The sequence below is a fragment of the Leucoraja erinacea genome, chromosome 19 (assembly GCF_028641065.1).
Source record: "Leucoraja erinacea ecotype New England chromosome 19, Leri_hhj_1, whole genome shotgun sequence".
NCBI lineage: Eukaryota > Metazoa > Chordata > Chondrichthyes > Rajiformes > Rajidae > Leucoraja > Leucoraja erinaceus.
The window spans coordinates 7478899-7505750 of NC_073395.1; the positions used below are offsets into that span (position 1 = coordinate 7478899).

The 26852-nt window shown below is 45.8% G+C and overlaps 1 protein-coding gene across 2 annotated transcripts in view; it reads left to right on the forward strand.

Annotated features, from left to right (window-relative positions):
* Nucleotides 1-26852, forward strand: part of LOC129706165 (protein shisa-like-1) — a 94882-nt gene that overhangs the window by 62373 nt on the left and 5657 nt on the right. For both annotated transcript variants that reach the window (XM_055650207.1, XM_055650206.1), the window contains exons 2-3: nucleotides 14902-15076; nucleotides 21820-22033. In XM_055650207.1, coding sequence (XP_055506182.1) covers nucleotides 15010-15076; nucleotides 21820-22033 — 281 coding nt within the window. In that variant the 5' untranslated portion in view covers nucleotides 14902-15009. The remainder of the gene's footprint in view (nucleotides 1-14901; nucleotides 15077-21819; nucleotides 22034-26852) is intronic.

Consider the following 26852-nt stretch of genomic DNA (forward strand, 5'->3'; position numbering starts at 1 on the left):
AGTAGGGTGAGATAGATCAGCCATGATCGAATGGCGGTGCAAACGCGATGGGCTGAATGGCCTAGTTCTGTGCCTATGGTTCATGAATGTAAGATAGCAGAGGGTTATTGACTACACTTCTATGCACAATTATCTATGGCAGTTTTCGAAGGACCATCTTTTGACATGGGGAAACCCGTGATGCTGACCCGGTCAAATCTGATCAGATATGCTTACTTCATAAGACAACTGGCCAGTGCCACTTCTTTGAAGAGTTAAGAGTAAAGGACCTGTTTCCCGAGATACTCACAAATTCTCCCGAGTGTCCCCTTGATTCAAACTCGGTGATGCCAGCCGTAGGTACTCGGGGCTATTTTTTTAACGTGGACATTTTTCAACATGCTGAAAAAACGTCCCGACTTACCAGATGCCCCGAGTACCTACTGCTGGCATTACGAGCCGCTACGAAACATCTACAGACTCGCTACGGGCATTCCCCGAGTTTGAATCAAGGGGAAAGCTCGGGAGAATTCGTGAGTAACTCGGGAAAGGGGGACAGGGACTTAAGCAAACCTCAGCAGATTAAAGTGCTGATAGATGAGTCTCTTGTCGAAAGTATGTGAATCGAGGACCAGAGGACATAGGTTCAAGGTGAAGGGGAAAAGATTTGATAGGAATCTGAGGGGTAACTTTTTCACACAAAGGGTGGTCGGTATATGGAACAAGCTGCCAGGTGAGGTAGTTGAGGCTGGGACTATCCCAACGTTAAGAAACAGTTAGACAGGGTTTATGGATAGGACAGGTTTGGAGGGATATGGACCAAGCTCAGGTAGGTAGGACTAATGTAGCTGGTGTGGGCAAGTTGAGCAGAAGGGTCTGTTTCCACACTGTATCACTCTATGACTCCATGATATTAGTATCAAACTGACCAAGCCAAAACAACCTCTTTTCCAACACATACTAGAATCAATTTCAACCGAAAATCTCATCAACCAATTAAAAATTATATTATAAAGTATGCTGCAATATTGAGCAGTACAGCTTCCAATTTATCATAATGTGAACAATAATGTATTTTCAATTATTGCAACCCTTTTCCTCCAGTAACTATATTTTTAAGATTTAAATGGTACTACATTTTACAAGAAGAACGTTCTATGAAATTAAATGACAGTAATTTTTAATTTACGCCTCTTGGCTCTACTTGCTTGGCATAATTGCTGGTAATAATATTTTATATTTTTCATTTCTTTCCCCCAGACAAAGTCATTTAAGCTTCAATGATCTTTACTTAAAACAGGTTCCAATTGCACTAGAGAATATCTGTAGTGCAGATGTTTTTATGTAAAGATGGGGAGTAGGAACTGCCATCAAATTACTGTTGATTATTTTTAGTTTAGAGATACAGCGTGGAAACAGGCCCTCGGCTCACCGAGTCCGCACCAACCAGCGATCCCCGCACACTAGCACTATCCTACACACTCTAGGGGCAGTTTTACATCCTGTACATCTTTGGAGCATGGGAGGAAACCGAAGATCTCGGAGAAAACCCACGCAGTCACAGGAAGAACGTGCGAACTCCGTACAGACAGCACCCGTGGTCAGGATCGAACCCGGGGCTCTGGCGCTGTGAGGCAGCAACACTACCGCTGCGCCACCGTGCCGCCCTTGATTATCCTGGCAAATTTGGAAGGGTACAAGTTGAATTATTCTGGTAAATGCCAGCATTCTTAAATTTCATGTCAGAATTGTCACTTGTTTTGATTCAAAGCATTGAATGCGATCTGTCAGATATTGTATCTTCAGGGCCAGAAATCTTCACCCGTTATTGCAATTGTGCCACCGAATGAGGTAATGTGTGTGCAGGCAATCGATGGTCAGAGTGGACTCGGTGGGCCGATGGGCCTGTTTCCCCCACGGTATATATCTAAACTCAATGTACGGGCTGCTTTGAAATAGCTTCTCACCCATTGATTCTCCCGTTTCTAGGAAGGGTGACCAGTGCTGAATGCTATGATGAGCTGTGTAGGAAGGATGTGCAGATGCTGGTTTCAACCGGAGGTAGGCCCAGAAAGCTCGAGTAACTCAGCGGGTCAGACAACATCTCTGGAGAAAACAAATAGGTGATGTTTCGGGTCGAGACCTTTTTTTCAGACTGCTTCGGGTCGAGACCCTTCTTCAGGCTGCACCTATCCCTTTTCTCCAGAGATGCTGCCTGACCGGCTGAGTTGCTCCAGCTTTTTGTGTCAGTCTATGATGAGCTGGTTGGATTTGGATGGCATCTCACATCATTGGTCAACGTGAGGTTATGGTCTCAGCTTCTCATGACCAACATGTTACATTCTATGAGCATTCAAGAGTTCTATTGTTTCAACTCTTGCAAAAACTTAAATGTAACTTTCAGGTGGAATATTTTCAGTGAGCAAACAAATGCCCTTAAGCAAAGTTTCAGGTTAAATTATGGGTGGAATTCTGAAATTAAAATCATTCCGTGGACAGAAGGAAAAGATTTGCCTAAAGTGAATCAAACATTGTCTCTCCACGGACGGGCTAGCACGCAACAAAACCTTTCCACTGTACCTCAGTACACGTGACAAAAAACCTAAACTGAACTAAATTGACTTATGAATATTGGTTATGATTCTACTTCCCAAATATTCTGTACCCTTTCTGATACATCAGCTCACATTGCAAGGGGTCCAGATATTCATGCAAGAATTAGGATGCATTGTAAATAGAAACATAGAAAATAGGTGCAGGAGTAGGCCATTCGGCCCCTCGAGCCTGCACCACCATTCAATATGATCATGGCTGATCATCCAACTCAGTATCCTATATCTGCCTTCTCTCCATACCCCCCTGATCCCTTTAGCCACAAGGGCCACATCTAACCCCCTCTTAAATATAGCCAATGAACTGTGGCCTCAACTACCTTCTGTGGCAGATAATTCCACAGATTCACCACTCTCTGTGTAAAAAATGATTTTCTCATCTCAGTACTAAAAGACTTCCCTCTTATTTAAACTGTGACCCCTCGTTCTGGACCCCCCCAACATTGGGAATAATCTTCCCATCTAGCCCCAACCCCTTAAGAATTTTGTAAGTTTCTATAAGATATGAATCATTATTTGGACATTTATCCTTAAACTGTGACCCCTAGATGGACTTCCCCATCATATTCATATTACTAAATATTACTAATTAGGTGAGAGAGGACTGACTCCCCCCCCCCCCTTCGACTCCCCCACCCCCCTCCACCACCATTCACCAAATGTTGCAGATCCCCAATCCTTTCCATTCATGGCTTTAATTTCATGTTGCATGTACTTTGTGTTTTGGGGTTTTTTATGACTGTCAGCTGATCAATTTCCCTCCTGGGATAAATAGAATTCCATCGCAACGTATCGTAATTTTTCCCCGAGATTTCACAAGAAACTCTAAAATAAACGGAAAATGACCAGAAGGGGGGGGAATGCTCCAATATATATTCATCAATTTTTCAAAAAAACAAGATTAATCTCTCAATCCCACTGAACACAAAGTCCAACATAGCCACAGAAATCTTGCCTTCTAATTTTAAGCCTCACATCAGTGGCGGATTGGGGCTACCTATCTCTGGTGAAGCGTCGAGTGGACTCAACAAGCGATCAATACTGCACCGCTCTCTCTCCGAAATATAATAGCAAATCATTTCTTCTCCCGCAGTAACCAGGTGACATTATCATTGCTGCTCAGCCCAAAGACAGAAAAGTGGTACACAGGCATGTTGTGCGATTTTAAATCCCCCTCGTTAAGAGTCAAGAGTCAGGAGAGTCCAGAGTGTTTTATTGTTGTATGTCCCAGATAGAACAATGAAATCCTTACATGCCGCAGCACAAGAGGATTCTGGTTCTGGTTCTGGTTGATCACTGCGCAAACTCCTCATCAGTGGTTATCTCGTGCAGGTCGGGGTGAGTAGAGTAGTGATCACATTTTGAAGTGGGCCTCTTTGACCACTTTGGAGGAGATCTCGGTGATCAATCCCCTTTTTAAATAACAACATCGGGAGCAGCACATGTGTTGGGTGGTAACATATTCCATTCCCTTATCGTCCTTTGGGTAAAAGGAATCTTGGTAGCAAACTTTATTGACATTTAGCGAGTTGATGATGTAGGGACCGTTATTTTGTCTTGTTTCACGGCAGTTGATGCTCTGGGATGACGGGAGATTTGATGGCCAGTGATTTTGGGGAATCTCCTTGTAAATTGCAATAAGACTTACATAGAAACATAGAAATTAGGTGCAGGAGTAGGCCATTCGGCCCTTCGAGCCTGCACCGCCATTCAATATGATCATGGCTGATCATCCAACTCAATATCCCGTACCTGCCTTCTCTCCATACCCCCTGATCCCCTTAGCCACAAGGGCCACATCTAACTCCCTCTTAAATATAGCCAATGAACTGGCCTCAACTACCCTCTGTGGCAGAGAATTCCAGAGATTCACCACTCTCTGTGTGAAAAAAGTTCTTCTCATCCCGTTTTTAAAGGATTTCCCCCTTATCCTTAAGCTGTGACCCCTTGTCCTGGACTTCCCCAACATCGGGAACAATCTTCCTGCATCTAGCCTGTCCAACCCCTTAAGAATTTTGTAAGTTTCTATAAGATCCCCTCTCAATCTTCTAAATTCTAGAGAGTATAAACCAAGTCTATCCACTCTTTCTTCATAAGACAGTCCTGACATCCCAGGAATCAGTCTGGTGAACCGTCTCTGCACTCCCTCTATGGCAATAATGTCCTTCCTCAGATTTGGAGACCAAAACTGTACGCAATACTCCAGGTGTGGTCTCACCAAGACCCTGTACAACTGCCTGGTTCTGGACTTAGCCTGGTTCTGCGGAGGTCTAGGGTGCCCCATCTGAGAGAAGTCAGCATATTATTCACGCTTGATTTGCGCTTGTAGTCATTACATACAAAGCGGGCTGCTCAACGCTGCACTTTCTCCAGGGTGTTGTTGTTGTTGTTGTTGTTGTCGTTGAAGGGATCCCATACGGCTCCACAATACTCCAATTTGGGCCTGACCAAATAGATTCTTGATTAGTACGGGTGTCAGGGGTTATGGGGAGAAAGCAGGAGAATGGGGTTAGGAAGGAAAGATAGATCAGCCATGATTGAATGGCGGAGCAGACTTGAAGGGCCGAATGGCCTAATTCTGCCCCTATCACTTATGACCTTATGACCTTATGGACCTCAGGATTCAGTCAGGACTAAGAATTTTGGGACAGAATAGTGAACACAGTACGGTGGCATAAGAGGCACAGCGGTAGAGTTGCTGCCTCACAGCACCAGAGACCCAGGTTCAATCCTGACTACGGGTGCTGTCTGTGCGGAGTTTGGACGTTCTCCCCGTAACCCGCGTGGGTTTTCTCCGGGATCTCCGGTTTCCTCCCACACTCCAAAGACGTACAGGTTTGCAGGGTAATTGGCTTGATATAAGTATAAATTGTCCGTACTGTCCGTAGGAATAGCGTTGCCGTGTGGGCGGCACGGACTCGGTGGGCCGAAGGGCCTGTTTCCGTGCTGTATCCCTAAACTAAACTAAACTAAACAATATATTTATTGGGGAAGCAGCGACATCCTGCATTGTGCAACTTAATTGTGTTTTTATCTTAAAAAGAAAGTGGAATATTCTGAACTCGGTCAGACAGTCTGTTGGTTTGCAAGGTCGACCCAGTTTGTGGCTGCTTTCTATAATGATTTAATTGTATGCAAACGGTATTGAAATGAAATGATACTGACCTTCAACAGTTCACACAACACAGCTAGATTATCTGCCGCGGCATTAAATATAGTTTTCCTGTCTAAGGCAGGCGCGGAAATAACATGGAGAATAATAGGGCTTGTTTACCACACAGAGAATTAACATTCGCCTTTGTTGTTTATCCCCTAACCTCGGTTGCTACGGAAACTTCATTAATTATAATTGGGTTTCTGTGGCAGATGATTATTTCTTCATTCAGCCCAGCACCGAATGCAGGCAAATCCTAATCCAGTAACATTATCTCAAATATGCTTATTACTTTTTGTACAGACACTGACCTCACATTTATCGCGTGCACCCTTTTCATTTTCAACTCACTTACTTCCAACATGTTGTCAAGCTGAAAAGGGTGCAAAGAAGATCTACGAGGATGTTGCCAGGGCTAGAGGGTCTGAGCTATAGGGAGAGGTTGAGCAGGCTGGGATTCTATTCCTTGGAGCACAGGAGGAGGATGAGGGGTGATCTTATAGAGGTGTATAACATCACGGGAGGAATAGATCGGGTAGATGCACAGAGTCTCTTGCCCAGAGAAGGGGAATCGAGGACCAGAGGACACAGGTTTAAGGTTAAGGGGAAGAGATTTAATAGGAATCTGAGGGGTAACTTTTTCACATAAAGGGAGGTGGGTGTATGGAACAAGCTGCCAGAGGAGGTAGTTGAGGCTGGGACTATCCCAACATGTAAGAAACAGTTAGATAGGTATATTCAAGTTCAAGTTCAAGTGAGTTTATTGTCATGTGTCCCTGTATAGGACAATGAAATGTGTTCAAGAAGGAACTACAGACGCTGGAAGATCGAAGGTACACAAAATTGCTGGAGAAACTCAGCGGGTGCAGCAGCATCTATGGAGCGAAGGAAATAGGCGACGTTTCGGCCCAAAACGTCGCCTATTTCCTTCGCTCCACAGATGCTGCTGCACCCGCTGAGTTTCTCCAGCAATTTTGTGTACCTAGGACAATGAAACTCTTGCTTTGCTTAAGCACACAGAACATAGTAGGCATTTACTACAAAACAGATCAGTGTGTCCATATACCATAATATAAATATATACACACTTGAATAAATAAACTGACGAAGTGCAAATAACAGTAAGTGGTTATTAATAATCAGAGTTTTGTCCGAGCCAGGTTTAATAGCCTGATGGCTGTGGGGAAGTAGCTATTCCTGAACCTGGTTGTTGCAGTCTTCAGGCTCCTGTACCTTCTACCTGAAGGTAGCAGGGAGATGAGTGTGTGGCCAGGATGGTGTGGGTCTTTGATAGGACAGGTTTGGAGGTAATGGACCAACGCGGGCTGGTGGGACTGATGTAGCTGGGACATGATGGTCGGTGTGGGAAAGTTGGGCCGAAGGGCCTGTTTCCACACTGTATATCACTCTATGACTCTAGTTATCGATATTGTTATCAGCCCTTTTAAAGTAGGTTTCTTTACAGACTCTGTGACTCTATAACATAACCGCGCACTGGACTTTTACTTCTTGTTCATTATGTAGTTTATGGGCCTGTCCCACTTAGACGATTTTTCAGGCGACTGTTTTCAGGTGACTGCCGGCGACTGTCAGAGTGGAACACACACACACACACACACACACACACACACACACACACACACACACACACACACACACACACACACACACACACACACACACACACACACACACACACACACACACACACACACACACACACACACCGCTTCCTTCACCAGCCCGCTATACAGGCGGGGGACAGGGCAAAGCGCGGGGAGCGCTGTCTGAGTGAAATTCACACGGTGCAAAGCCAATGTGATACAGACACACACCGCGATGAACAGGAAGGTTGGAGCTGTAATTAAGGCAGTGAAACTACAGTGTACGGGAAGGGTCCCTTAAGTCCTTGAAAAGAGGGGAATGGAGTAGGGGGAGGAGTAGGGGGGGAGAAGGGGGGAGAAGGAGTTGGAACAACTTTTAAGAAGCCAGAGATACACAACTATGAAGCTCGGCGAACATTAACATTAACATTACCAGACGGTTATCCTCGGTTTTGAAAACGGCTGGTTGCGTTTTTTTTCCCAATGAGCCAATGAATTTCATCGGTCAGCACCGGCGACAACCTACGACAACCTACGACCTCCTGGCGACCCACTACCACTGCACCTACGGCACGAGAATTCTCGCTGCTCTCCATGGCGTCAAAATTCTGGTCACTACTAATTTGTCAACATGTTGAGAATCCAGCGGCGAGCAGAACAAGGTACGACTCTTTGGGCGACTACTCACGACCGTACAGGTTTCACCCCGCGACATGTCGCCAAGGTGTCGTCTGTATGGTCGTGAGTCGTCTCCTAGTCACCCAAAGAGTCGTAACGTCTTTCTGGTCGCCGCTGAATTTTCAACATGATGAAAATCTTCGGGGACCTATGACGGGCGCCTGCTGTCGCCAAATAAGTCGCGTAAGTGGGACAGGCCCTTAAGGCAGTAGCTCTTCCGCTAAGCCACCTATGATGTTTTAGGGAGCTCCCATTTTCATATTAACTGGCCTACATTTGACTCCCCCACCCACTCACGTGAAGGACATCACATTAGGCCTGGTCATCTGAAGTGAGATACATTCGAACAATCAGCTGGCAGACAGGTTTACAGCTGAAACTCAAAATTACATCAGCAAAGTCGCAAGAGAAACAAATTGGGACTGGCACCATCACTGGAGAGAAGGAATGGGTGACGTTTCAGGTCGAGACCCATTCCTTCTCACCAGAGATGCTGCCTGTCCCGCTGAGTTACGCCAGCATTTTGTGCCTCTCTTCGGTTTAAACCAGCATCTGGAGTTCCTTCCTGCAGGAACAGAGAAACAGTTGAAGAATACCTGTAGATAGACCCAAAAAGCTGGAGTAACTCAGCAGGACAGGCAGCATCGCTGGAGTGAAGGAATGGGTGACATTTCGAGTCGAGACCCTTCTTCAGACTTCCTGCAGATCTCCAAGAAATAAACCTAATTGCCAGTGTAATCAGTGTAAATTGTTGAGAGTTTACTCTTGATTATATACTAGGTTTTAGGAAATATATCTCGCTGTGCTGCACAATGCAGTGAGATTGCCTGGATTTTACAGTTAAAGTGACAGCGAAACTATCAGTATTTGCCAACCTCAAGAGTACAGTTAGTGGTCGCATTCCAGAAATTGTTCTCACTGACTCTGCCTTCAATCATATGGTTATGTAATGGGAGTAGAATTAGGCCATTCGGCCCATCGACTCTACTCCGCCATTCAATCATGGCTGTTCTATCTCTCCCTCCCAACCCCATTCTGCCTTCACCCCATAACCTCTGACACCCATACTGATCGAAAATCTATCTATCTCTGCTTTCAATATATCCACTGACTTGGCCTCCACAGACCTTTGTGGCAAAGAATTCCACAGATTCACCACCCACTGACTAAAGAGATTTCTCCTCATCTCCTTCCTAAAGGAACGTCCTTTAATTCTGAGGCTGTGACCTCTAGTCCTAGACTCTCCCACCAGTGGAAACATCCTCTCCACATCCACTATTTCCAACCTTTCATTATTCTGCATGTTTCAATGAGGTTATAGGTTCATATGTTATAGTTTGCAGGCAATATTAAATTACTATTTACTTTTATTAATTTGTTTGTATTAATTCAGCTTTCGAGCAATTCCAATTTATATATTACAAGCTCCTAAAAGTTTGGAATGATATTTCGCAAGAGAATTCTTCGATGTGGTTGGCCAATTTTAATTGTATTGTTGTTAGTTTTTACTTTTAGTTTAGTTTAGTTTAGAGATACAGCGCGGAAACAGGCCCTTTGGCCCACAGTGTCCGCTCCGACCAGCGGTCCCCGCTCGCTAACACTATCCTACACACACTAGGGACAATTCACACTAATACCAAGCCAATTAACTGACAAACCTGTACGTCTTAGGAGTGTGGGAGGAAACCGAAGATCTCGGAGAAAACCCACGCAGGTCGCGGGGTGAACGTACAAACTCCGTACGGACTGCACCCGTAGTCGGGATCGAACCCGGGACTCCGGCGCTGTAAGGCAGCAACTCTACCGCTGCGCCACCGTGTTGCCCTGAATAGCAGGGATCCATTTGAAGTAATACCCAGTAGCAACTGCGAACAGGACAAGTCCAGTCCTCCATTTGGATAGCACCAGATGTTAGTGGGATATCAAGAAGGGTCTCAACCCGAATCATTACCCATTCCTTCTCTCCAGAGGTACTGCCTGTCCCGCTGAGTTACTCCAGCTTGTTGTGTCTGTCACCAGTTTCCAAGGCTAGCAATGAGCATAGTTTGGCTGCATGTGTAGGAAGGATAGGACACAAAAAACTGTAGTCAATCAGTGGGTCAGACAGCATCTCAGCAGAATGGGGATGGGTTGAGAACCTTCTTCACACTGAGAGTCAGGGGAAAGGGAATCGAGGGATATAGACGGTGGTGTAGAGAGATATACAACAAATGAATGAAAGATATGCAAAAAAGTAACGATGATAAAGGAAGCAGGCCATAGTTATCTGTGAGCTAGGTGAAAACGGGTTGCAGACAATGAAACTCACCAAGACGACCTTGAAGCTGGTACAACTTGGGAGGGGGAGGGATGGAGAGAGAGAGGATGCAAGGATTACTTGACAAATCAATATTCATACCATGGGGGTTGCAAGCTGCCAGCGTTAAAATTGTATGAAGTCCATACTAAAGTTTGAGGTCGAAACTATTGGTGTGTTTCAAGGATGGCATAATTTAATTAGCAATATCCCAGTGTGTTTCCAGTTATATGAGCTTGTAACTGGGCAGCACGGAGGCACAGCAGTGGAGTTGCTGCCTTACAATGCTTGCAGCGCCAGATCCCCACTATGGGTGCTGTCTGTACGGAGTTTGCACGTTCTCCCTGTGCTGGAGATTCGGTATGTCAGAGAGAATTCTGCAGGTGTACAGTGGAGAGCACACTGACTGGTTGCATCAAGGCCTGGTTCGGCAACTTGAATGCCCAGGAGCGATGAAGACTGCAGAAGGTTGTGACCACTGCCCAGTCCATCACCGGCTCTGACCTCCCCACCGTCGAAGGGATCTACAGGAGTCGCTGCGTCAAACAGGCAGCCAGCATCATCAGAGACCCACACCACCCTGGCCACGCACTCATTTCACCCCCGCCATCGGGAAGAAGGTACAGGAGCCTGAAAACTGTAACGTCCAGGTTCAGGAACAGCTTCTTCCCTACAGCCATCAGGCTATTAAACACTGCAACCTCCAATAAACTCTGAACTACAATAGACTATTATTATTATTATTATTATTGCACTAATATTGTTTGTTTTTTGAGTATGTGTGTATATATATTTATGTGTGTGTGTGCGTGCATGTGTGCGTGTGTGTGTGTGTGTGTGTGTGTGTGTGTGTGTGTGTGTGTGTGTGTGTGTGTGTGTGTGTGTGTGTGTGTGTGTGTGTGTGTGAGTGTGTGTGTGTGTGTGTGTGTGTGTGTGTGTGTGTGTGTGTGTGTGTGTGTGTGTGTGTGTGTGTGTGTGTGTGTGTGTGTGTACTTGTGAGTGTGTGTGTGTGTGTGTGTGCGTGCATGTGTGTGTGTGTGTACTTGTGAGTGTGTGTGTGTACTTGTGAGTGTGTGTGTACTTGTGAGTGTGTGTGTGTGCATGCATGTGTGTGTGTGTGTGTACTTGTGAGTGTGTGTATATATACACACTGAACTTTTTGTTCTCTCTTGTTTATGATACTGTTTACAGTGTACTATGTTTACATATTCTGTTGTGCTGCTGCAAGTAAGAATTTAATTGTTCTATCTGGGACACATGACAATAAAACACTCTTGACTCATGACCGTGTGGGTTTTCTCCGAGATCTTCGGTTTCCTCCCACACTCCACAGACCTGCGGGTTTGTAGGTTAATTGGCTAATTCAAGAGCTCTCCCGAGTATTACAAAAAATCAAACTTGTGGTGAGCATGTAGAATGTACATAGCGGCTATGTCGGAGCTCGGGGACGTCTCTCAGCGGCTCGTAACGCTAACGGCAGGTACTCGGGAAACTTTGTGTACAGGGAACGCTGGTCGGAGCAGACCCGGGGGGGCGAAGGGCCAGTTTCTGCGCTGTATCTCTCAACTAAACTCATCCAAACTAAACTCAGCTTCTCAAGAAAACAACATCTCACTCTGTGATTGAGTTAGTGTGTGAGCAAACAGAACAGCCACCCGTGCAAAAAACTGTTAAATAGAGCAAATCTTTATCTGGTTGTTCACGGCTGCCAAGTGACCCAGTTTTTTTGGGACATATTTTGAGCGTATTGTTGATAGAATCCAATGATGTTTATCCATCATGAACAACTTGGCTGGCAGTGCGTAAAACTGTAGTAGATTTAAAAGTAAAAGGTTTTGTTATAGTGCCGAAAGTGCAACAATTTCACCCTCATTCCCACGAAGGGAACAGCAAACTCAGTTTTCTCAGTGACATATATTTTTTGTTCAGTTTTCGTTAAGAGTTACAGCGCGGAAACAGGCCCTTCGGCCCACCGGGTCCGCGCCGACCAGCGATCCCCGCACGTTAACAATATCCTACACATACTAGGGACAATTTTTACATCTACCAAAGCCAATTTACCGAGACAAACCTGTACATCTTTGGAGCGTGGGAGGAAACCGAAGATCTCGGGGGAAAACCCACGGGAAGAACGTACAAACTCCGTACAGACAGCACCCGTAGTCGGGATCGAACCCGGTCTCCGGCGCTGCAAGCGCTGTAAGGCGGCAACTCTACCGCTGCGTCACCGTACCTACACCTGACAGCCAAACAATTTAACAAAACAGGAATGCCACGTTCCCCCGTGTTGCATAGAAGAGTTGCCAACATTTGCTACTTAAGTCTCCTACTGTAACTCCAGGCAAGAATGTCCATAAGATCATAAGTGATAGGAGTAGAATTAGACCATTTGGCCCATCAAGTCTACTCCACCATCCAATCATGGCTGATCTATCTCTCCCTCCTAACCCCATTATCCTGCCTTCTCCCCATAACCCCTGACACCCGTACTAATCAAGAATCTACCTATCTCTGCCTTAAAAATATCCACTGACTTTGGCCTCCGCTGCCTTCTGTGGCAATGAATTCCACAGATTCATCACCCTCTGACTAAAGAAATTCCTCCTCATCTCTTTCTTAAAAGAACGTCCTTTAATTCTGAAGCTATGACCTCTAGTCCTAGACTGTCCCACTAATGGAAATATCTTCTCCACATCCACTCTATCCAAGCCTTTCACTATTCTGTACATTTCAATGAGGTCCCCCTCACCCTTCTAATCTCCAGCGAGTACAGGCGCAGTGCCGACAAACCGCACTGAACTCTAACCATCACCAAAAACCAGACTGAGAAACCAGAAGTAGCCATTCGGCCCCTCATATCTGTTCGACTTTCCTAAACTATTGCCCGATTCCTCTAATAACCAGAATTCTACTCAACTTATGAAAGCCAGCAGATATTAATGTTTAAGAAAGAACTGCAGATGCTGGAAAAATCGAAGGTAGACAAAAATGCTGGAGAAACTCAGCGGGTGAGGCAGCCTCTATGGAGCGAAGGAATAGGTGACGTTTCGGGTCGAGACCCTTCTTCAGACTGAAGAAGGTTCTCGACCCGAAACGTCACCTATTACTTCGCTCCATTGATGCTGCCTCACCCGCTGAGTTTCTCCAGCGTCTTGTCTACAGCAGATATTAACGTTCAAACTCAAGCGTGGGGGAGGTTCTTAAGTGTGATAATTCGTTGCCGAATGTGTAATTCAATATTCACAAAAAAAAAGTGCTGATTGGTAATAGATACAACACCGATTTTAACACAGATTAGAAATAGCTAAGTAGTAATAGGCATTTCACAGTTCAACAGCCAGAGAGATTGGCGGAGATGCAAGATACAGTAGATGCTGGAATCTTGAGCACAAAGAGATGAGCAGTTGTTAATGTGGCATTGACGTTAAAGAATTAAAAACGGTGGAGCAGCGGTAGAGTTGCTGCCTCACGGCGCCAGAGACCCGGGTGCTGCCTGTACGGGGGTTTTGTCATTTCTCCCCGTGACCTGCGTGGCTTTTCTCCGGGATCTCCGGTTTCCTCCCGCACTACAAAGACGTACAGGTTTGTAAGCTAATCGGCTTGGTATCAAATGTAAATTGTCCCTTGTGTGCGTCGGATAGTCTTAACGTGCGGCGATTGCTGGTCGACGCGGACTCGGTGTTTCTGCGCTGTATGCGTACAGTATTGCGTACAGTTTTGGTCTCCAAATCTGAGGAAGGACATTATTGCCATAGAGGGAGTGCAGAGACGGTTCACCAGACTGATTCCTGGGATGTCAGGACTGTCTTATTGGTTTATACTCTCTAGAATTTAGAAGATTAAGAGGGGATCTTATAGAAACTTACAAAATTCTTAAGGGGTTGGACAGGCTAGATGCAGGAAGATTGTTCCCGATGTTGGGGAAGTCCAGGACAAGGGGTCAAGCTTAAGGATAAGGGGGAAATCCTTTTAAAAAACCGAGATGAGAAGAACTTTTTTCACACAGAGAGTGGTGAATCTCTGGAATCAGAGGGTAGTTGAGGCCAGTTCATTGGCTATATTTAAGAGGGTGTTAGATGTGGCCCTTGTGGCTAAAGGGATCAGGGGGTATGGAGAGGCAGGTACGGGATACTGAGTTGGATGATCAGCCATGATCATATTGAATGGCGGTGCAGGCTCGAAGGGCCGAATGACCTACTCCTGCACCTAATTTCTATGGTTCTATTCTATGTTTCTATGTATCTCCAAAAAAAATAAAACTAAAAACTAACATCATGAGATCTTCTTTCTTTTTGAGATTAAGATTTAGCTCTTAGGGCTAAAGGAGTCAAGGGATACGGGGAAAAAGCAGGAACTGATTTTGAATGATCAGCCATGATCATATTGAATGGCGGTGCTGGCTCAAAGGGCAGAATGGCCTACTCCTGCACCTATTGTCTATGTTTCTATGTTTCTCTTCTGATGGTCATGCCTGGACTGTTGACTATCTTACAGCAATTTCTGGTTTTCTAACCTCTCTTATTTTCTTGCAGATAAATCTGGAATTAAGATATTATCACAAACGTTTTCTCTTTCCAGTGTCCCTTGGTGATGTACAGGACAACCAGCCGGGGAGGCAGTCGGCCATCTTGACAAACTTTGTTGAGCAGACGTCTCTCTAACAGTCAGATGAAAGCAACCTGAAAAATGATCAGCTTTTGCCCGCAGTCCATTACCGTGGCAACAGTTGTCTTCCTGTTGCTAACATCAGCAGGTAGGAAGCTTAATGCAAATTATGAACTTATAATAAATAAACGGAATAAATAAATAAACGGAATTGAAGGATATGGGGGAAAATGAAGGAACGGGGGGGGGGTTACTGATTTTGGATGATCAGCCATGATCATATTGAATGGCGGTGCTGGCTCGAAGGGCTGAATGGCCTACTCCTGCACCTATTTTCTATGTTTCTAAATATTTTCAGCCTCCTCTCTGATGGGCACAGCTCACAAAGTCAACAAATCACAAAAGTTTAGGTTAGTTTAGTTTATAATTGTCATGTGCATTGGGATACAGTGAAAAGTCTTAGTTTGCCTGTTATCTAGTCAAAAAGACGATACATGACAACTCAGCGGGTCAGTCAGCATCTCAGGAGAGAAGGAATGGGTGACGTTTTGGGTCGAGACCCTCCTTCAAACATTTAGTGCAAGATAAAGTTATCACAGTATTGGCAAAAAGTTAAACATTTTCGAAAGGATGGTGCTTTTAATAAGTTGGAATAAAAGATGGGGCAGGGTACAAGAATGTCACAGATGCATCAGGCCCCTCAAGCCGTGCACATTATTCAATACGATCATGTTTCAATCCCGACTGCCGGTGTTGTCTGTGCGGAGTTTGCACGTTCTCCCCGTGGCCTGCGTGGGTTTTCTCCGAGATCTTCAGTTTTCTTCCACACTCCAAAGACGTGCAGGTTTGTAGTTCAATTGGCTTCTTGTAAAAGTTAAAATTGTCCCTAGTGTGTGCAGGATAGTGTTAATGTGCGAGGATCGCTGGTCGGTGCAGACTTAGTCGACTAGCAATACCCGCACACTAACACTATCCTACACACGAGGGACAATTTACAATTTTACCGAACCTGCGGAATTCCCTGCCACAGAGGGCAGAGGAGGCCAAATCACTGGATGGATTTAAGAGAGTGTTAGATAGAGCTCTAGGGGCTAGTGGAGTCATGGGATATGGGGAGAAGGCAGGCACGGGTTATTGATTGGGGACGATCAGCCATGATCACAATGAATGGCGGTGCTGGCTCGAAGGGCCGAATGGCCTCCTCCTGCACCTATTTTCTATGTTTCTATGCATGTCTTTGGAGTGCGGGAGGAAACTGGAAGTCCCGGAGAAAACCCACGCAGGTCATGGGGAGAACGTGCAAACTCCGTACAGACAGCACCCATAGTCAGGATCGAACCCGGGTCTCTGGCGCTGTAAGGCAGCAACTCTACCGCTGCGCCACCTGCTATTAACGTCTTCAATGATAGCATCTAATATTCTCTCGGAGAGATGTTAAACCATCTTGTGGTGTTCGCCATCCCATTTTGAATAAATAAGTTTTACATTTGCAAATGACGTGTGTTTACAAATGGCTTTAATTTCCGTCGCATTAATTATGTGTTAATTATGATTAATTGGCGGCCCTTCTTTCAATAGGCTTCGCTTCCTAAACCTGTGGCGCTGAGAGACACGCACAAAAGTACAATGGCTTCAGCATTAGGTGACACATTCATACAACGTTCGTTATGAATATGCCACATTCTGCTGGAGGAAGCCATTGTTAACAATCTCAGCAGTAGGTGTGCCAAGATTACTAATCATTGTCAGGAGTAGAATATTGACAACATCGTTGAATGAGAATTTTAACTGCTCTGAAGAGACCTGTGCTCGGTAGAATCCTCATTCTGATGCTTCTTAGGATGCCACCTTTCAATTCAATTCAACTCAATTCAACTTTAATGTCATCGCACAAATACAAGTATCAGTGCAACGAAATGCAGTTTTGCGTCAGTCCGTAGTAGTTGTACATAAAGAAAAACAAAAAAAATAGAAAGAGGGAAGATACAGAATAATCAGGAAATACAGAATGATTAAACAAAGGGGACGGAGGGACCAGAGAAATCTATCGTCGGGACTCCGAGTTCAGCAATGTGATTGTGTTGTTATAGAAGCTTTTCCTCATCCTACTAGTACGTGACCTGAGGCTCCTGTACCGCCTCCCTGATGGGAGGAGGGCAAACAGTCCATGGTTGGGGTGTGAGGGGTCTTTGATGATCTTCCCAGCCCGTCTCAGACACCGTTTTCGGTGGAGGGCATCCATGGCAGGGAGCGGGGCATCGATGATGTGCTGCGTGGTTTTCACCACCCGTTGTAGTGCCTTCCTGTCCGCAGCAGTGCAGCTGCTGTACCATACCGTGAAGCAGGTGGTCAGGATACTCTCTATGGTACAGCGGTAAAAGTTGGTCAGGATCTGGGGGGACAGGTGGGCTTTCTTGAGCCTCCTAAGGAAGTAAAGGCGCTGCTGTGCCTTTTTGATCAGCTTGGAGGTGTTGAGGGACCAGGACAAGTCCTCCGAGATATGTACTCCGAGGAATTTATAGCTGGAGACGCGCTCCACCTCAGTCCCGTTTATATGGATGGCGGTATGACTGCCTATGACAGTGTATTTTTTACCATTTTCCCCACAGAGATGTGAAAAATACATTATTTCAAAGTTTCTATTTGAAAGCGCAGTATACTTGTGCAGGGGATTTTTTTTTCTTCTGAAGGCTCCTGCATGACAAGATATGACACGTTAGCTTTTATGGTATTCCTTGTAGACCGTAGCACAATAAATGATTCATTAGTTTGTCCTGGCCAGCGATAAGCAAATGGCTTCTGGGGAACAATATTATGGAAGGACAACTGAATGATGAATGGGGCAATAGTCTAACAGGGGCAGGAGAAGGCCAATCCTCCCCCTTGTTCCTGCTCTGCCATTTAATCATGGTCTGTGTTATCTTGGTCTGAACACAACCATTCCACTTTAGTTAGTTTGGTTTAGTTTAGACAATAGACAATAGACAATAGATGCAGGAGTAGGCCATTCATCCAGCACCGCCATTCGCTGTGATCGTGGCTGATCATCCACAATAATAGACAATGACATTTAGTTGAGTTTAAGAAGGAACTGCAGATGCTGGAAAATCGAAGGTAGACAAAAATGCTGGAGAAACTCTATGGAGCGAAGGAAATAGCATCACAGTATGGTATGGCAACTGCTCTGTCTCCGACCGGAAGGCATTGCAGAGGGTGGTGAAAATTGCCCAACGCATCACCGGTTCCTCGCTCCCCTCCATTGAGCCTGTCCAAAGCAAGCGCTGTCTGCGGAGGGCGCTCAGCATCGCCAAGGACTGCTCTCACCCCAACCATGGACTGTTTACCCTCCTACCATCCGGGAGGCGCTACAGGTCTCTCCGTTGCCGAACCAGCAGGTCGAGGAACAGCTTCTTTCCGGCGGCTGTCACTCTACTCAACAACGTACCTCGGTGACTGCCAATCACCACCCCCCCCCCCCCCGGACACTTATTATTATTTATTCAAATTGTTTGCTATGTCGCTCTTCCAGGGAGATGCTAAATGCATTTCGTTGTCTCTGTACTGTACACTGACAATGACAATTAAAATTGAATCTGAATCTGAATCTGAATAGGCAACGTTTCGGGCCGAAACCCTGAAGGAAATAGGCAACGTTTCGGGCCGAAACCCTGAAGGAAATAGGCAACGTTTCGGGCCGAAACCCGGAAGGGTTTCGGGCCGAAACGTTGCCTATTTCCATCGCTCCATAGATGCTGCTGCACCCGCTGAGTTTATCCAGCATTTTTGTCTACCTTTAGTTTAGTTTAGTTTAGAGATACAACGTGGAAACAAACCCCTTCGGCCCATCGAGTCCGTGCCGACCAGCGATCCCCGCGCACCAACACTACTCTCCACACACTAGGGAGAATTTTTACACCACACCGATCCAATTATCCTTCAAACCTGCACGTCCTTGGAGTGTGGAAGGGATCCGAAGGTCTGGGAGAAACCCCCACTCAGGTCACGGGGAGAACGTACGGACTCAATAGACAATAGACAATAGGTGCAAGAGTAGGCCATTCGGCCCTTCGAGCCAGCACTCAATTCAATGTGATCGTGGCTGATCATCCCCAGTCAGTACCCCGTTCCTGCCTTCTCCCCATGTCCCCTGACTCCGCTATTTTTGAAAAGCCCTATTTAGCTGCTCTCTCTTGAAAGCATCCAGAGAACCCGCCTCCACCGCCCTCTGAGGCAAAGGATTCCACAGACTCACCACTCTCTGTGTTTCCTCGTCTTCATTCTAAATGGCTTACTCTTTAACTGTGGCCCCTGGTTCTGGACTCCCCCAACATCGTGAACATGTTTCCTGCCTCTAGTGTGTCCTAGCCCTTAACAATCTTATATGTGTCAATGAGATCCTCTCTCATCCTTCTAAACTCCAGAGTGTACAAGCCCGGCTGCTCCATTCTCTCAGCACAGACTCCGTACAGACAGCGCCCGTAGTCGGGATCGAACCCGGGTCTCAGGCGCCGCTAGCGCTGTAAGGCGGCAACTCTACCGCTGCGCCACCGTGGCCGCCCCTATCCACATACCACATCACTTCCCTTATACTTCACACAGCTCAGTCTCTGCATTGAATCTACTCAACGACTTCATTCACCTCCACAGCTGACTGGGGTGGAGGGTTCCAAGCAGGCATGACCCTCAGAGAGACAAAATTACTTCTTATCTCCATCGTGTCTGTGGCGGCACAGTGGCGCAGCTGGCAGAGTCGCTGACCGCAGCTGGCAGCGTCAGAGACCCGGGTTCGATCCTGACCTTGGGTGCAATCTAATCTGTGCGGAGTTTCCTTCAACATCGCGTCATGAGTCAACATCCTGCATTGTCGTAATCAACAGGAACACAAAATGCTAGAGTAGCTCAGCGGCTCAGGCAGCATCTCTGGAGAACATGGATAGGTGACGTTTCGGGTTGGTACCGTTCTTCAGTCTGAGGGAGGGTCCCGTCCCGAAACGTCACCACTCAGTTACTCCAACACTTTGTATTTTCCACTAGATCCCAGCCTCTGCAGTTCCTTGTTTCTAGATTGTAGTAATCAAAATTGTGATAAGAACATAACGTAAATAATACTCACAAAACATTGGAGAAATGGAACGCACTGTTGCAGAGCTGGTACAGCCACTGCCTCACGGTGCCGGAGACCCAGGTTCGATCCTGACCTCGGGTGCTGTCTATGTGGAGTTTGCACATTTTTCCAGTGACCACCTGGGTTTCATCCGGCAGCTCCAGTTCCTTCCCACATCCCGGGTCTGTAGGTTAATTGGCCACTGTGAATTAATTGACCTTGTGTAGGGAGTGGGTGAGGGAGCGGGACAAAATAGAACTGGTGTGAACGGGTAATCGATAGACAGCATGGACTCAGTGGGCTGAAGGGCCTGTTTCCATGCTGTAATGATGCCCCCTAGTGGCAAATACCCCACAGTAAAGGAAATATTCCCTCCACATCCTCCCCATCCACTCCCCGCAGAACCTCATCTGTTTCTTCAGACTGAAGAAGGGTCTCGGCCCGAAACGCCACCCGTCCATTTTTCTCCAGAGCCGATGCCTGAGTTACTCCAGCACTTTGTGTCCTGTTTGGTAAACCAGCACCTGCAGTTCTACAAAAAATAAACCAAGAGGGACGCGCTCATGGGGGACCAGTGCGATTGGTTGCAGGTGATTAACACAAGAGGCAAACAACTTTGGACCAATATCTGATGTTTGGGACAAAAATAAAATTCCCACTGCACAAGATTCCTGCATCCGCAGTTCATAAAATCATGAGTGATAGGAGCAGAAGTAGGCCATTCGGCCCATGAAGTCCACTCTGCAATTCAATCATGGCTGAGCTATCTCCCGCTCCTAACCCTTGCTTCGACATTGTAGTAGTGAACATCGTGATAAGAACATAACATAAAGAATATAATTAGAATATAATAGAGGGATGGAATGCTTTATTAGGCACTGGGAAATTCTTTGCTTGGATATCCAAGGTATACAAATAGAGGCCACATAAAGGGCAGCAACACAGGTACAAAGTACGCCGGCTCCTCCATGTCCCCCCCCCCCCCCCCCCCCCCCCTCCCGTCACGGCAGCCCCCCACGCCGGGTCCTCATTGTCCATTGTTCTTCCCCCTCCCTCACCGTGGCCCCCACACGCCATTTAAATTCTATGAATTTATAAACAAGGTTGTTAAATGACACCCTATCAGTGGATAACTCAAGGTGATTTTTCGGTTCACATTCCAAGCCGGGGGGGGGGGGGGGGGGGGGGGGGGGGGGGGGGGGGTATAACTTCACTCGGAAGACTCAGAAGAGAAAATATCACAAAAACTGTACATAACTTAAAAACTACAAAAACTTCCCGTCAGACAAAGTCAAAGCTGCAGTGGTGGGCTAGGAATAGAATGGGAATCTTATTCCATTGTTGGAATCATTGTGTTGTTTAGTTTAGTTAAGTTTAGAGATACAGCGTGAGTGACCCACCGGATCCAAGCCAATACACAATAGACAATTTGGGACTAAGGGTAAAAAGTTGTTCGGCACGGACTTGTAGGGCCGAGATGGCCTGTTTCCGTGCTGTTATTGTTATATGGTTATATAGGTGCAGGAGTAGGCCACTCGGCCCTTCGAGCCAGCACCGCCATTCAATGTGATCATGGCTGTCCATCCCCAATCAGTACACCGTTCCTGCCTTCTCCCCATATCGCCTGGCTCCCCTATCTTTAAGAGCCCTATCTAGCTCTCTCTTGAAAGCATCCAGAGAACTGGCCTCCACCGCCCTCTGAGGCAGAGAATTCCACGGTCTTACTAACGATAATCGAGAAGTGATAAATCAATAATAATATCGGGTGCTCTGCTTTCTTTGAACAGTGACCTCAGCACATTTCCGCGTTTGTGAGCCTTATGCGGATGCCAAGGGGCGCTATCACTTTGGCTTCCACTGCCCACGCCTGTCGGACGGCAAGAGCTACATGTTATGTTGTCACCATAACAGCTCGACCTTCAAGTACTGCTGCAACGAGACCGAGTTTCAAGCAGTCATGCAGATGAACCTGACGGACCAGGCCGAGGGATACATGCATAAGTAAGTGCGCAAGAACGCCAGCCCTGGCAGCTTCTTGCAAACTCGATTTGAAAACATACTGTCAATTATTCATGCTGAGGGCCTGTGATTTGCCAATGCCACACAAGAAGTAGGTGTTTGGTTTAGTTTCGAGATACAGCGCGGAAACGGGCCCTTTGGCCCACCCAGTCCGCACCAACCAGCGATCCCAGCACACCACACACACTAGGAACAATTTACCATCTTACCAGGCATAAGTTGTACTTTACGAAACTTACTTTACCATAAGTAAGTGTGCATGAACTCAAGTCCTGTCAGCTTCTTTGAAACTTGATTTGAAAACACGGTTTAAGTTATTCATGACAAGGAACTGTGTTCTGCCAATGTCGCAGATAAAGTAGTGAACACTGGCCTTGAAGTTGTTTAGTTTAGTTTAGTTTTGAGGTACAGTGCAGGAACAGGCCCTTCGGCCCACCGAGTCCACACAGGCCAGCGACCTTCGCACACCAACACTATCCGACACGCACTGGGGACGATTCATACGATCCCGACTGTGAACGCTATCTATATGGACATTGTACATTCTCCTCGTGACCGCGTGGCCTTTCTCCGGGTGCTCTGGTTTCCTCCCACATTCCACAGACACACAGGTTCGTTGGTTAATTGGCTTCTGTAAATTATCCCTGGTGTGTACGATAGAACTAATGTATGTGTGATCGTTGGGCAGACTGGACTCTGTGGGCCGAAGGGCCTGTTTCTATGCTGTAAATTAGCCTTGCCCTCATGAACCTTCTTGATTACTTCTTCAAAAGAAAAACAATTTAATTTGTTCGGCACAAAACCATGCTGACTATTGCTATCAACCCATGTATTTCCAAATCCATGTATATATTTATCCTTCAGAGTCCTCAGCATTAACTTTCCTACAAGGGAAGTTGGACTTATTGTCTATAGTTTCCCAGGTTTTGTTTTGCAGCCTTCATAAGTAGAGGCACACTAGAGACCTTCCAGTCTTCTGGTTCCATACCCATGTCCAAATAATGATTCATATCTTATAGAATCTTATAGAAACTTACAAAATTCTTAAGGAGTTGGACAGGCTAGATGCAGGAAGATTATTCCCGATGTTGGGGAAGTCCAGAACTAGGGGTCACAGTTTAAGGATAAGAGGGAAGTCTTTTAGGACTGAGATGAGAAAATCATTTTTTACACAGAGAGTGGTGAATCTGTGGAATTCTCTGCCACAGAAGGTAGTTGAGGCCAGTTCATTGGCTATATTTAAGAGGGAGTTAGATGTGGCCCTTGTGGCTAAAGGGATCAGGGGGTATGGTAGAGAAGGCAGGGATGGGATACTGAGTTGGATGATCAGCCATGATCATATTGAATGGCGGTACAGGCTCGAAGGGCCGAATGGCCTACTCCTGCACCTATGTTTCAATGTTTTCTATATATCAGTGGAAATTTCGATAGAGAATTGGCAGAATTTCTTTTGGAAAGGAGGAACTTCTCTTGTCAGAGTGGTAGTTAATCAGTGGAACTCATTGCCACAGAGGGCTGTGGAGGCCAAGTCAGTGGATAATATTTTTAAGGCGGAGGTAGACAACTTCTTGACTAGAACGGTTGTCAAGGGTTAGGGGGAAAAGGCAGGAATATGGGATGAGGATATGGCATCGTCTGTGGCGGGAATGGACATTATGACAATTCCAGGCTCAGTCTAGAGAAGAGTCTCAACGATGGAGTAGAAAATAACTAGGCTGGCACTCTGTGAGGAGAAAGGGAGGCAAGGCGAAGATTAGTGTGTTAACTGGAGTCACAATAAGAAGAATTCGACGAGTTCAGTTCATTTTAGTTTGTTCCGAGGTACAGTGAAAAGCTTTTTTGTGGCGTGCCGGTCTTTCTGCGGGTAGACGGACAATCGAACCATTCACAGTGTACAGATAGATGATGAGGGAATAACGTTTAGTGCAAGGTAAAGCCAGCAAAGTCGGATCAATGATAGTCCGAAGGTCACCAAGGAGGTAGATAGTAGTTCAGTGTTTAAGAAGGAACTGCAGATGCTGGAAAATCGAAGGTAGACAAAAGTGCTGGAGAAACTCAGTGGGTGCAGCAGCATCTATGGAGCGAAGGAAATAGGCAACGTTTCGGCCCGAAACCCTGAAGGGTTTCGGCCCGAAACGTTGCCTATTTCCTTCCGGGTTTCGGGCCGAAACGTTGCCTATTTCCTTCGCTCCATAGATGCTGCTGCACCCGCTGAGTTTCTCCAGCACTTTTGTCTACCTTAGATAGTCGTTCAGCGCTGCTCTCTGGTTGTGGTAGACTGGCACCAGAACATATTCCAAATTATTGATGTGCATAGGTTAAGACTAATTGCAATTAAATCACTGGTGTAAAAACAATAATTACTCCATCCCAGAAATATGGAAACATAGAAAATAGGTGCAGGAGTAGGCCATTCGGCCCTTCAAGCCGGTATTGCCATTCAATATGATCATGACTGATCATCCAAAATGGCTGGCTTGAAGGGCCGAATGGCCTACTCCTGCAACTATTTTCCATGTTTCTATGAATCTTATGTAAAATCTATGTCCTCATAGATAAAGTTATGCAGTAACAGCAGGGAGGGAAAAATACAATAAAGATTCTAAACTGTGTACCAGCATGTTCTCTCTGTACAAGTGAACAATGCATGATATTGCTTGCAGTATGTCAGTCCACCAATACAATCCCTGAGTAGATGGAAATTGTACAGTGGGCAAATTCTGCTGAACACGGGAAAGATAATCAGAGTGATGCTGCATAGAAATGGGAGGAAGATAAAACACGACTGCGGGCAGCTTCAATAAACCACTGGCCTCTGTCCGTGGGGACTCCAGGAGCAAGCAGTAAAGTCAACTGCGGCAAGGTTTATGGATGGTGAAACTCAGCATACAATCCGAAGGACATTATTGTTCCTTGTGTGCAGATTAAACTGCAAAATTGATTCACAACGAGCAGTCTGCTGCAACGGCCAATGGCTCAATGGAACAGGCAAATAAATTGTGACCCAATTTCCCACAAGGAAATTTCCCCGTTTGAAGAAGGGTCTCGACACAAAACGACACCCATTCCTTCCCTCCAGAGAAGCTGCCTGACCCGCTGAGTTACTCCAGCATTTTATCTTCCCACAAGGAATTATTTTATCTAGTCACTTAGTCGAAAAGCCGTCTTGAACTAAAACATAATCTGTGAGAATAGATTAGAACGTCATCATTTTCTAATGCGCTGATTACAGTTCAGTTTAGTTCAGTTGAGATACCGGGCAGAAACAGGCCCTTCGGCCCACCGAGTCCGCACTGACCAGCGATCCCCATACACTTAACACTATCCTACGCATTGGGGACAATTTACAATTTTACCAAACCAATTAGCCTGCAAACCTGGACGTCTTTGGCGTGTGGGAGGAAATCAGAACACCCGGAGAAAACCCACGCAGGTCACAGGGAGAACGTACAAACTCCGTACAGAAAGCACCCGTAGTCAGGATCGAACCTGGCTGCCTTGCGCTGTAAGGCAGCAACTCTACCACTACGCCACCGTGTTGCCCTGATTACCATGAAAGGACATTTTCCAAAGTCCTGCTAATTCAGAGGAGTGGGAAACTGGAACGGAAGGCAGAGTAAGGCAGATGATGTTGAGATAACAGCAGGGTAATGATCAGGGTTATGGGGAGGAAGTTATGGGGAGAAGGCAGGAGAATTTCTTTAGTCAGAAGGCGGTGAATCTGTGGAATTCATTGCCACAGAAGGCCATGGAGGCCAAGTCAATGGATATTTTTATGGCAGAGATAGATTCTTAATTAGTACGGGTGTCGGGGGTTACGGGGCGAAGGCAGGTCGAATGGGGTTAGGAGGGAGAGATGGATCAGCCATGATTGAATGGCGGAGTAGACTTGATGGGCCGAATGGCCTAATTCTGCTCCTATCACTTGCGAATTTATGAACTTATGAAGAGTGGGGTTGAGAGGGAAAGATAGATCAGCCGTGATTGAATGGCGGAGTAGACCTGATGGGCCGAATGGCCTAATTCTGCTCCGAGAACCTATGTAGGTTTACAGCTCAGAAAACCAAGACAAGGAATCTGCATGGCCAGGGTAAAGAAAGGAAATTGGCTGGAGGACGGGTGTGAGTAATTTACAGAGACCTTTCATCATGATCATAAATCAGGGATTTAGAGAAGCGTGTAAAATACATAATGTAATATTTCAGCACAATGTTAAACTTCACATAGATTTTCCAATTTTCCTTAATTGGAAAAAAATAGCTTAGAGCAAGAGTTCATGGATTACTTAGCTTGAATAATATGTTATGGAACCAACTCGGGAATAAGTTATCTCAGATCTAGAAATTATCTAATAAGACAGGGTTAATTAGTAATCTTATAATGAAGGATTCTCTGGGGAAGAGCAATCTTAATATAACAGAATTTCATATTAAGTTTTAGAGCATTGTGATTTTGAGTCTTAAATTTCAACAATATGTGTTGCCGAAAGAATGGGTGAGTTGCCCGAGGAAGTTTAGAAATTGGCATTTAGCGAATGATAAATTAGAAATTAAGTATTGAAGTAATTACTAACATTTAAAGATATCGCACATAATTCTTAATAAATAATTTTGATTCCCTTGGTCATTGAAAACGCAATTATAAAATGGCAGCCATCAACTAGGGAAATTAAAGATTGTTTTAGATTAAAAGAAGAAATAAACATCTAAAGGGGCTGTCCTACACTTGGGCGACGTAATTGGCGAGTTTGTCCTTGACTCATACTCGCAGCATGGTCGACACGAGGCCGTAGGAGGTCTCC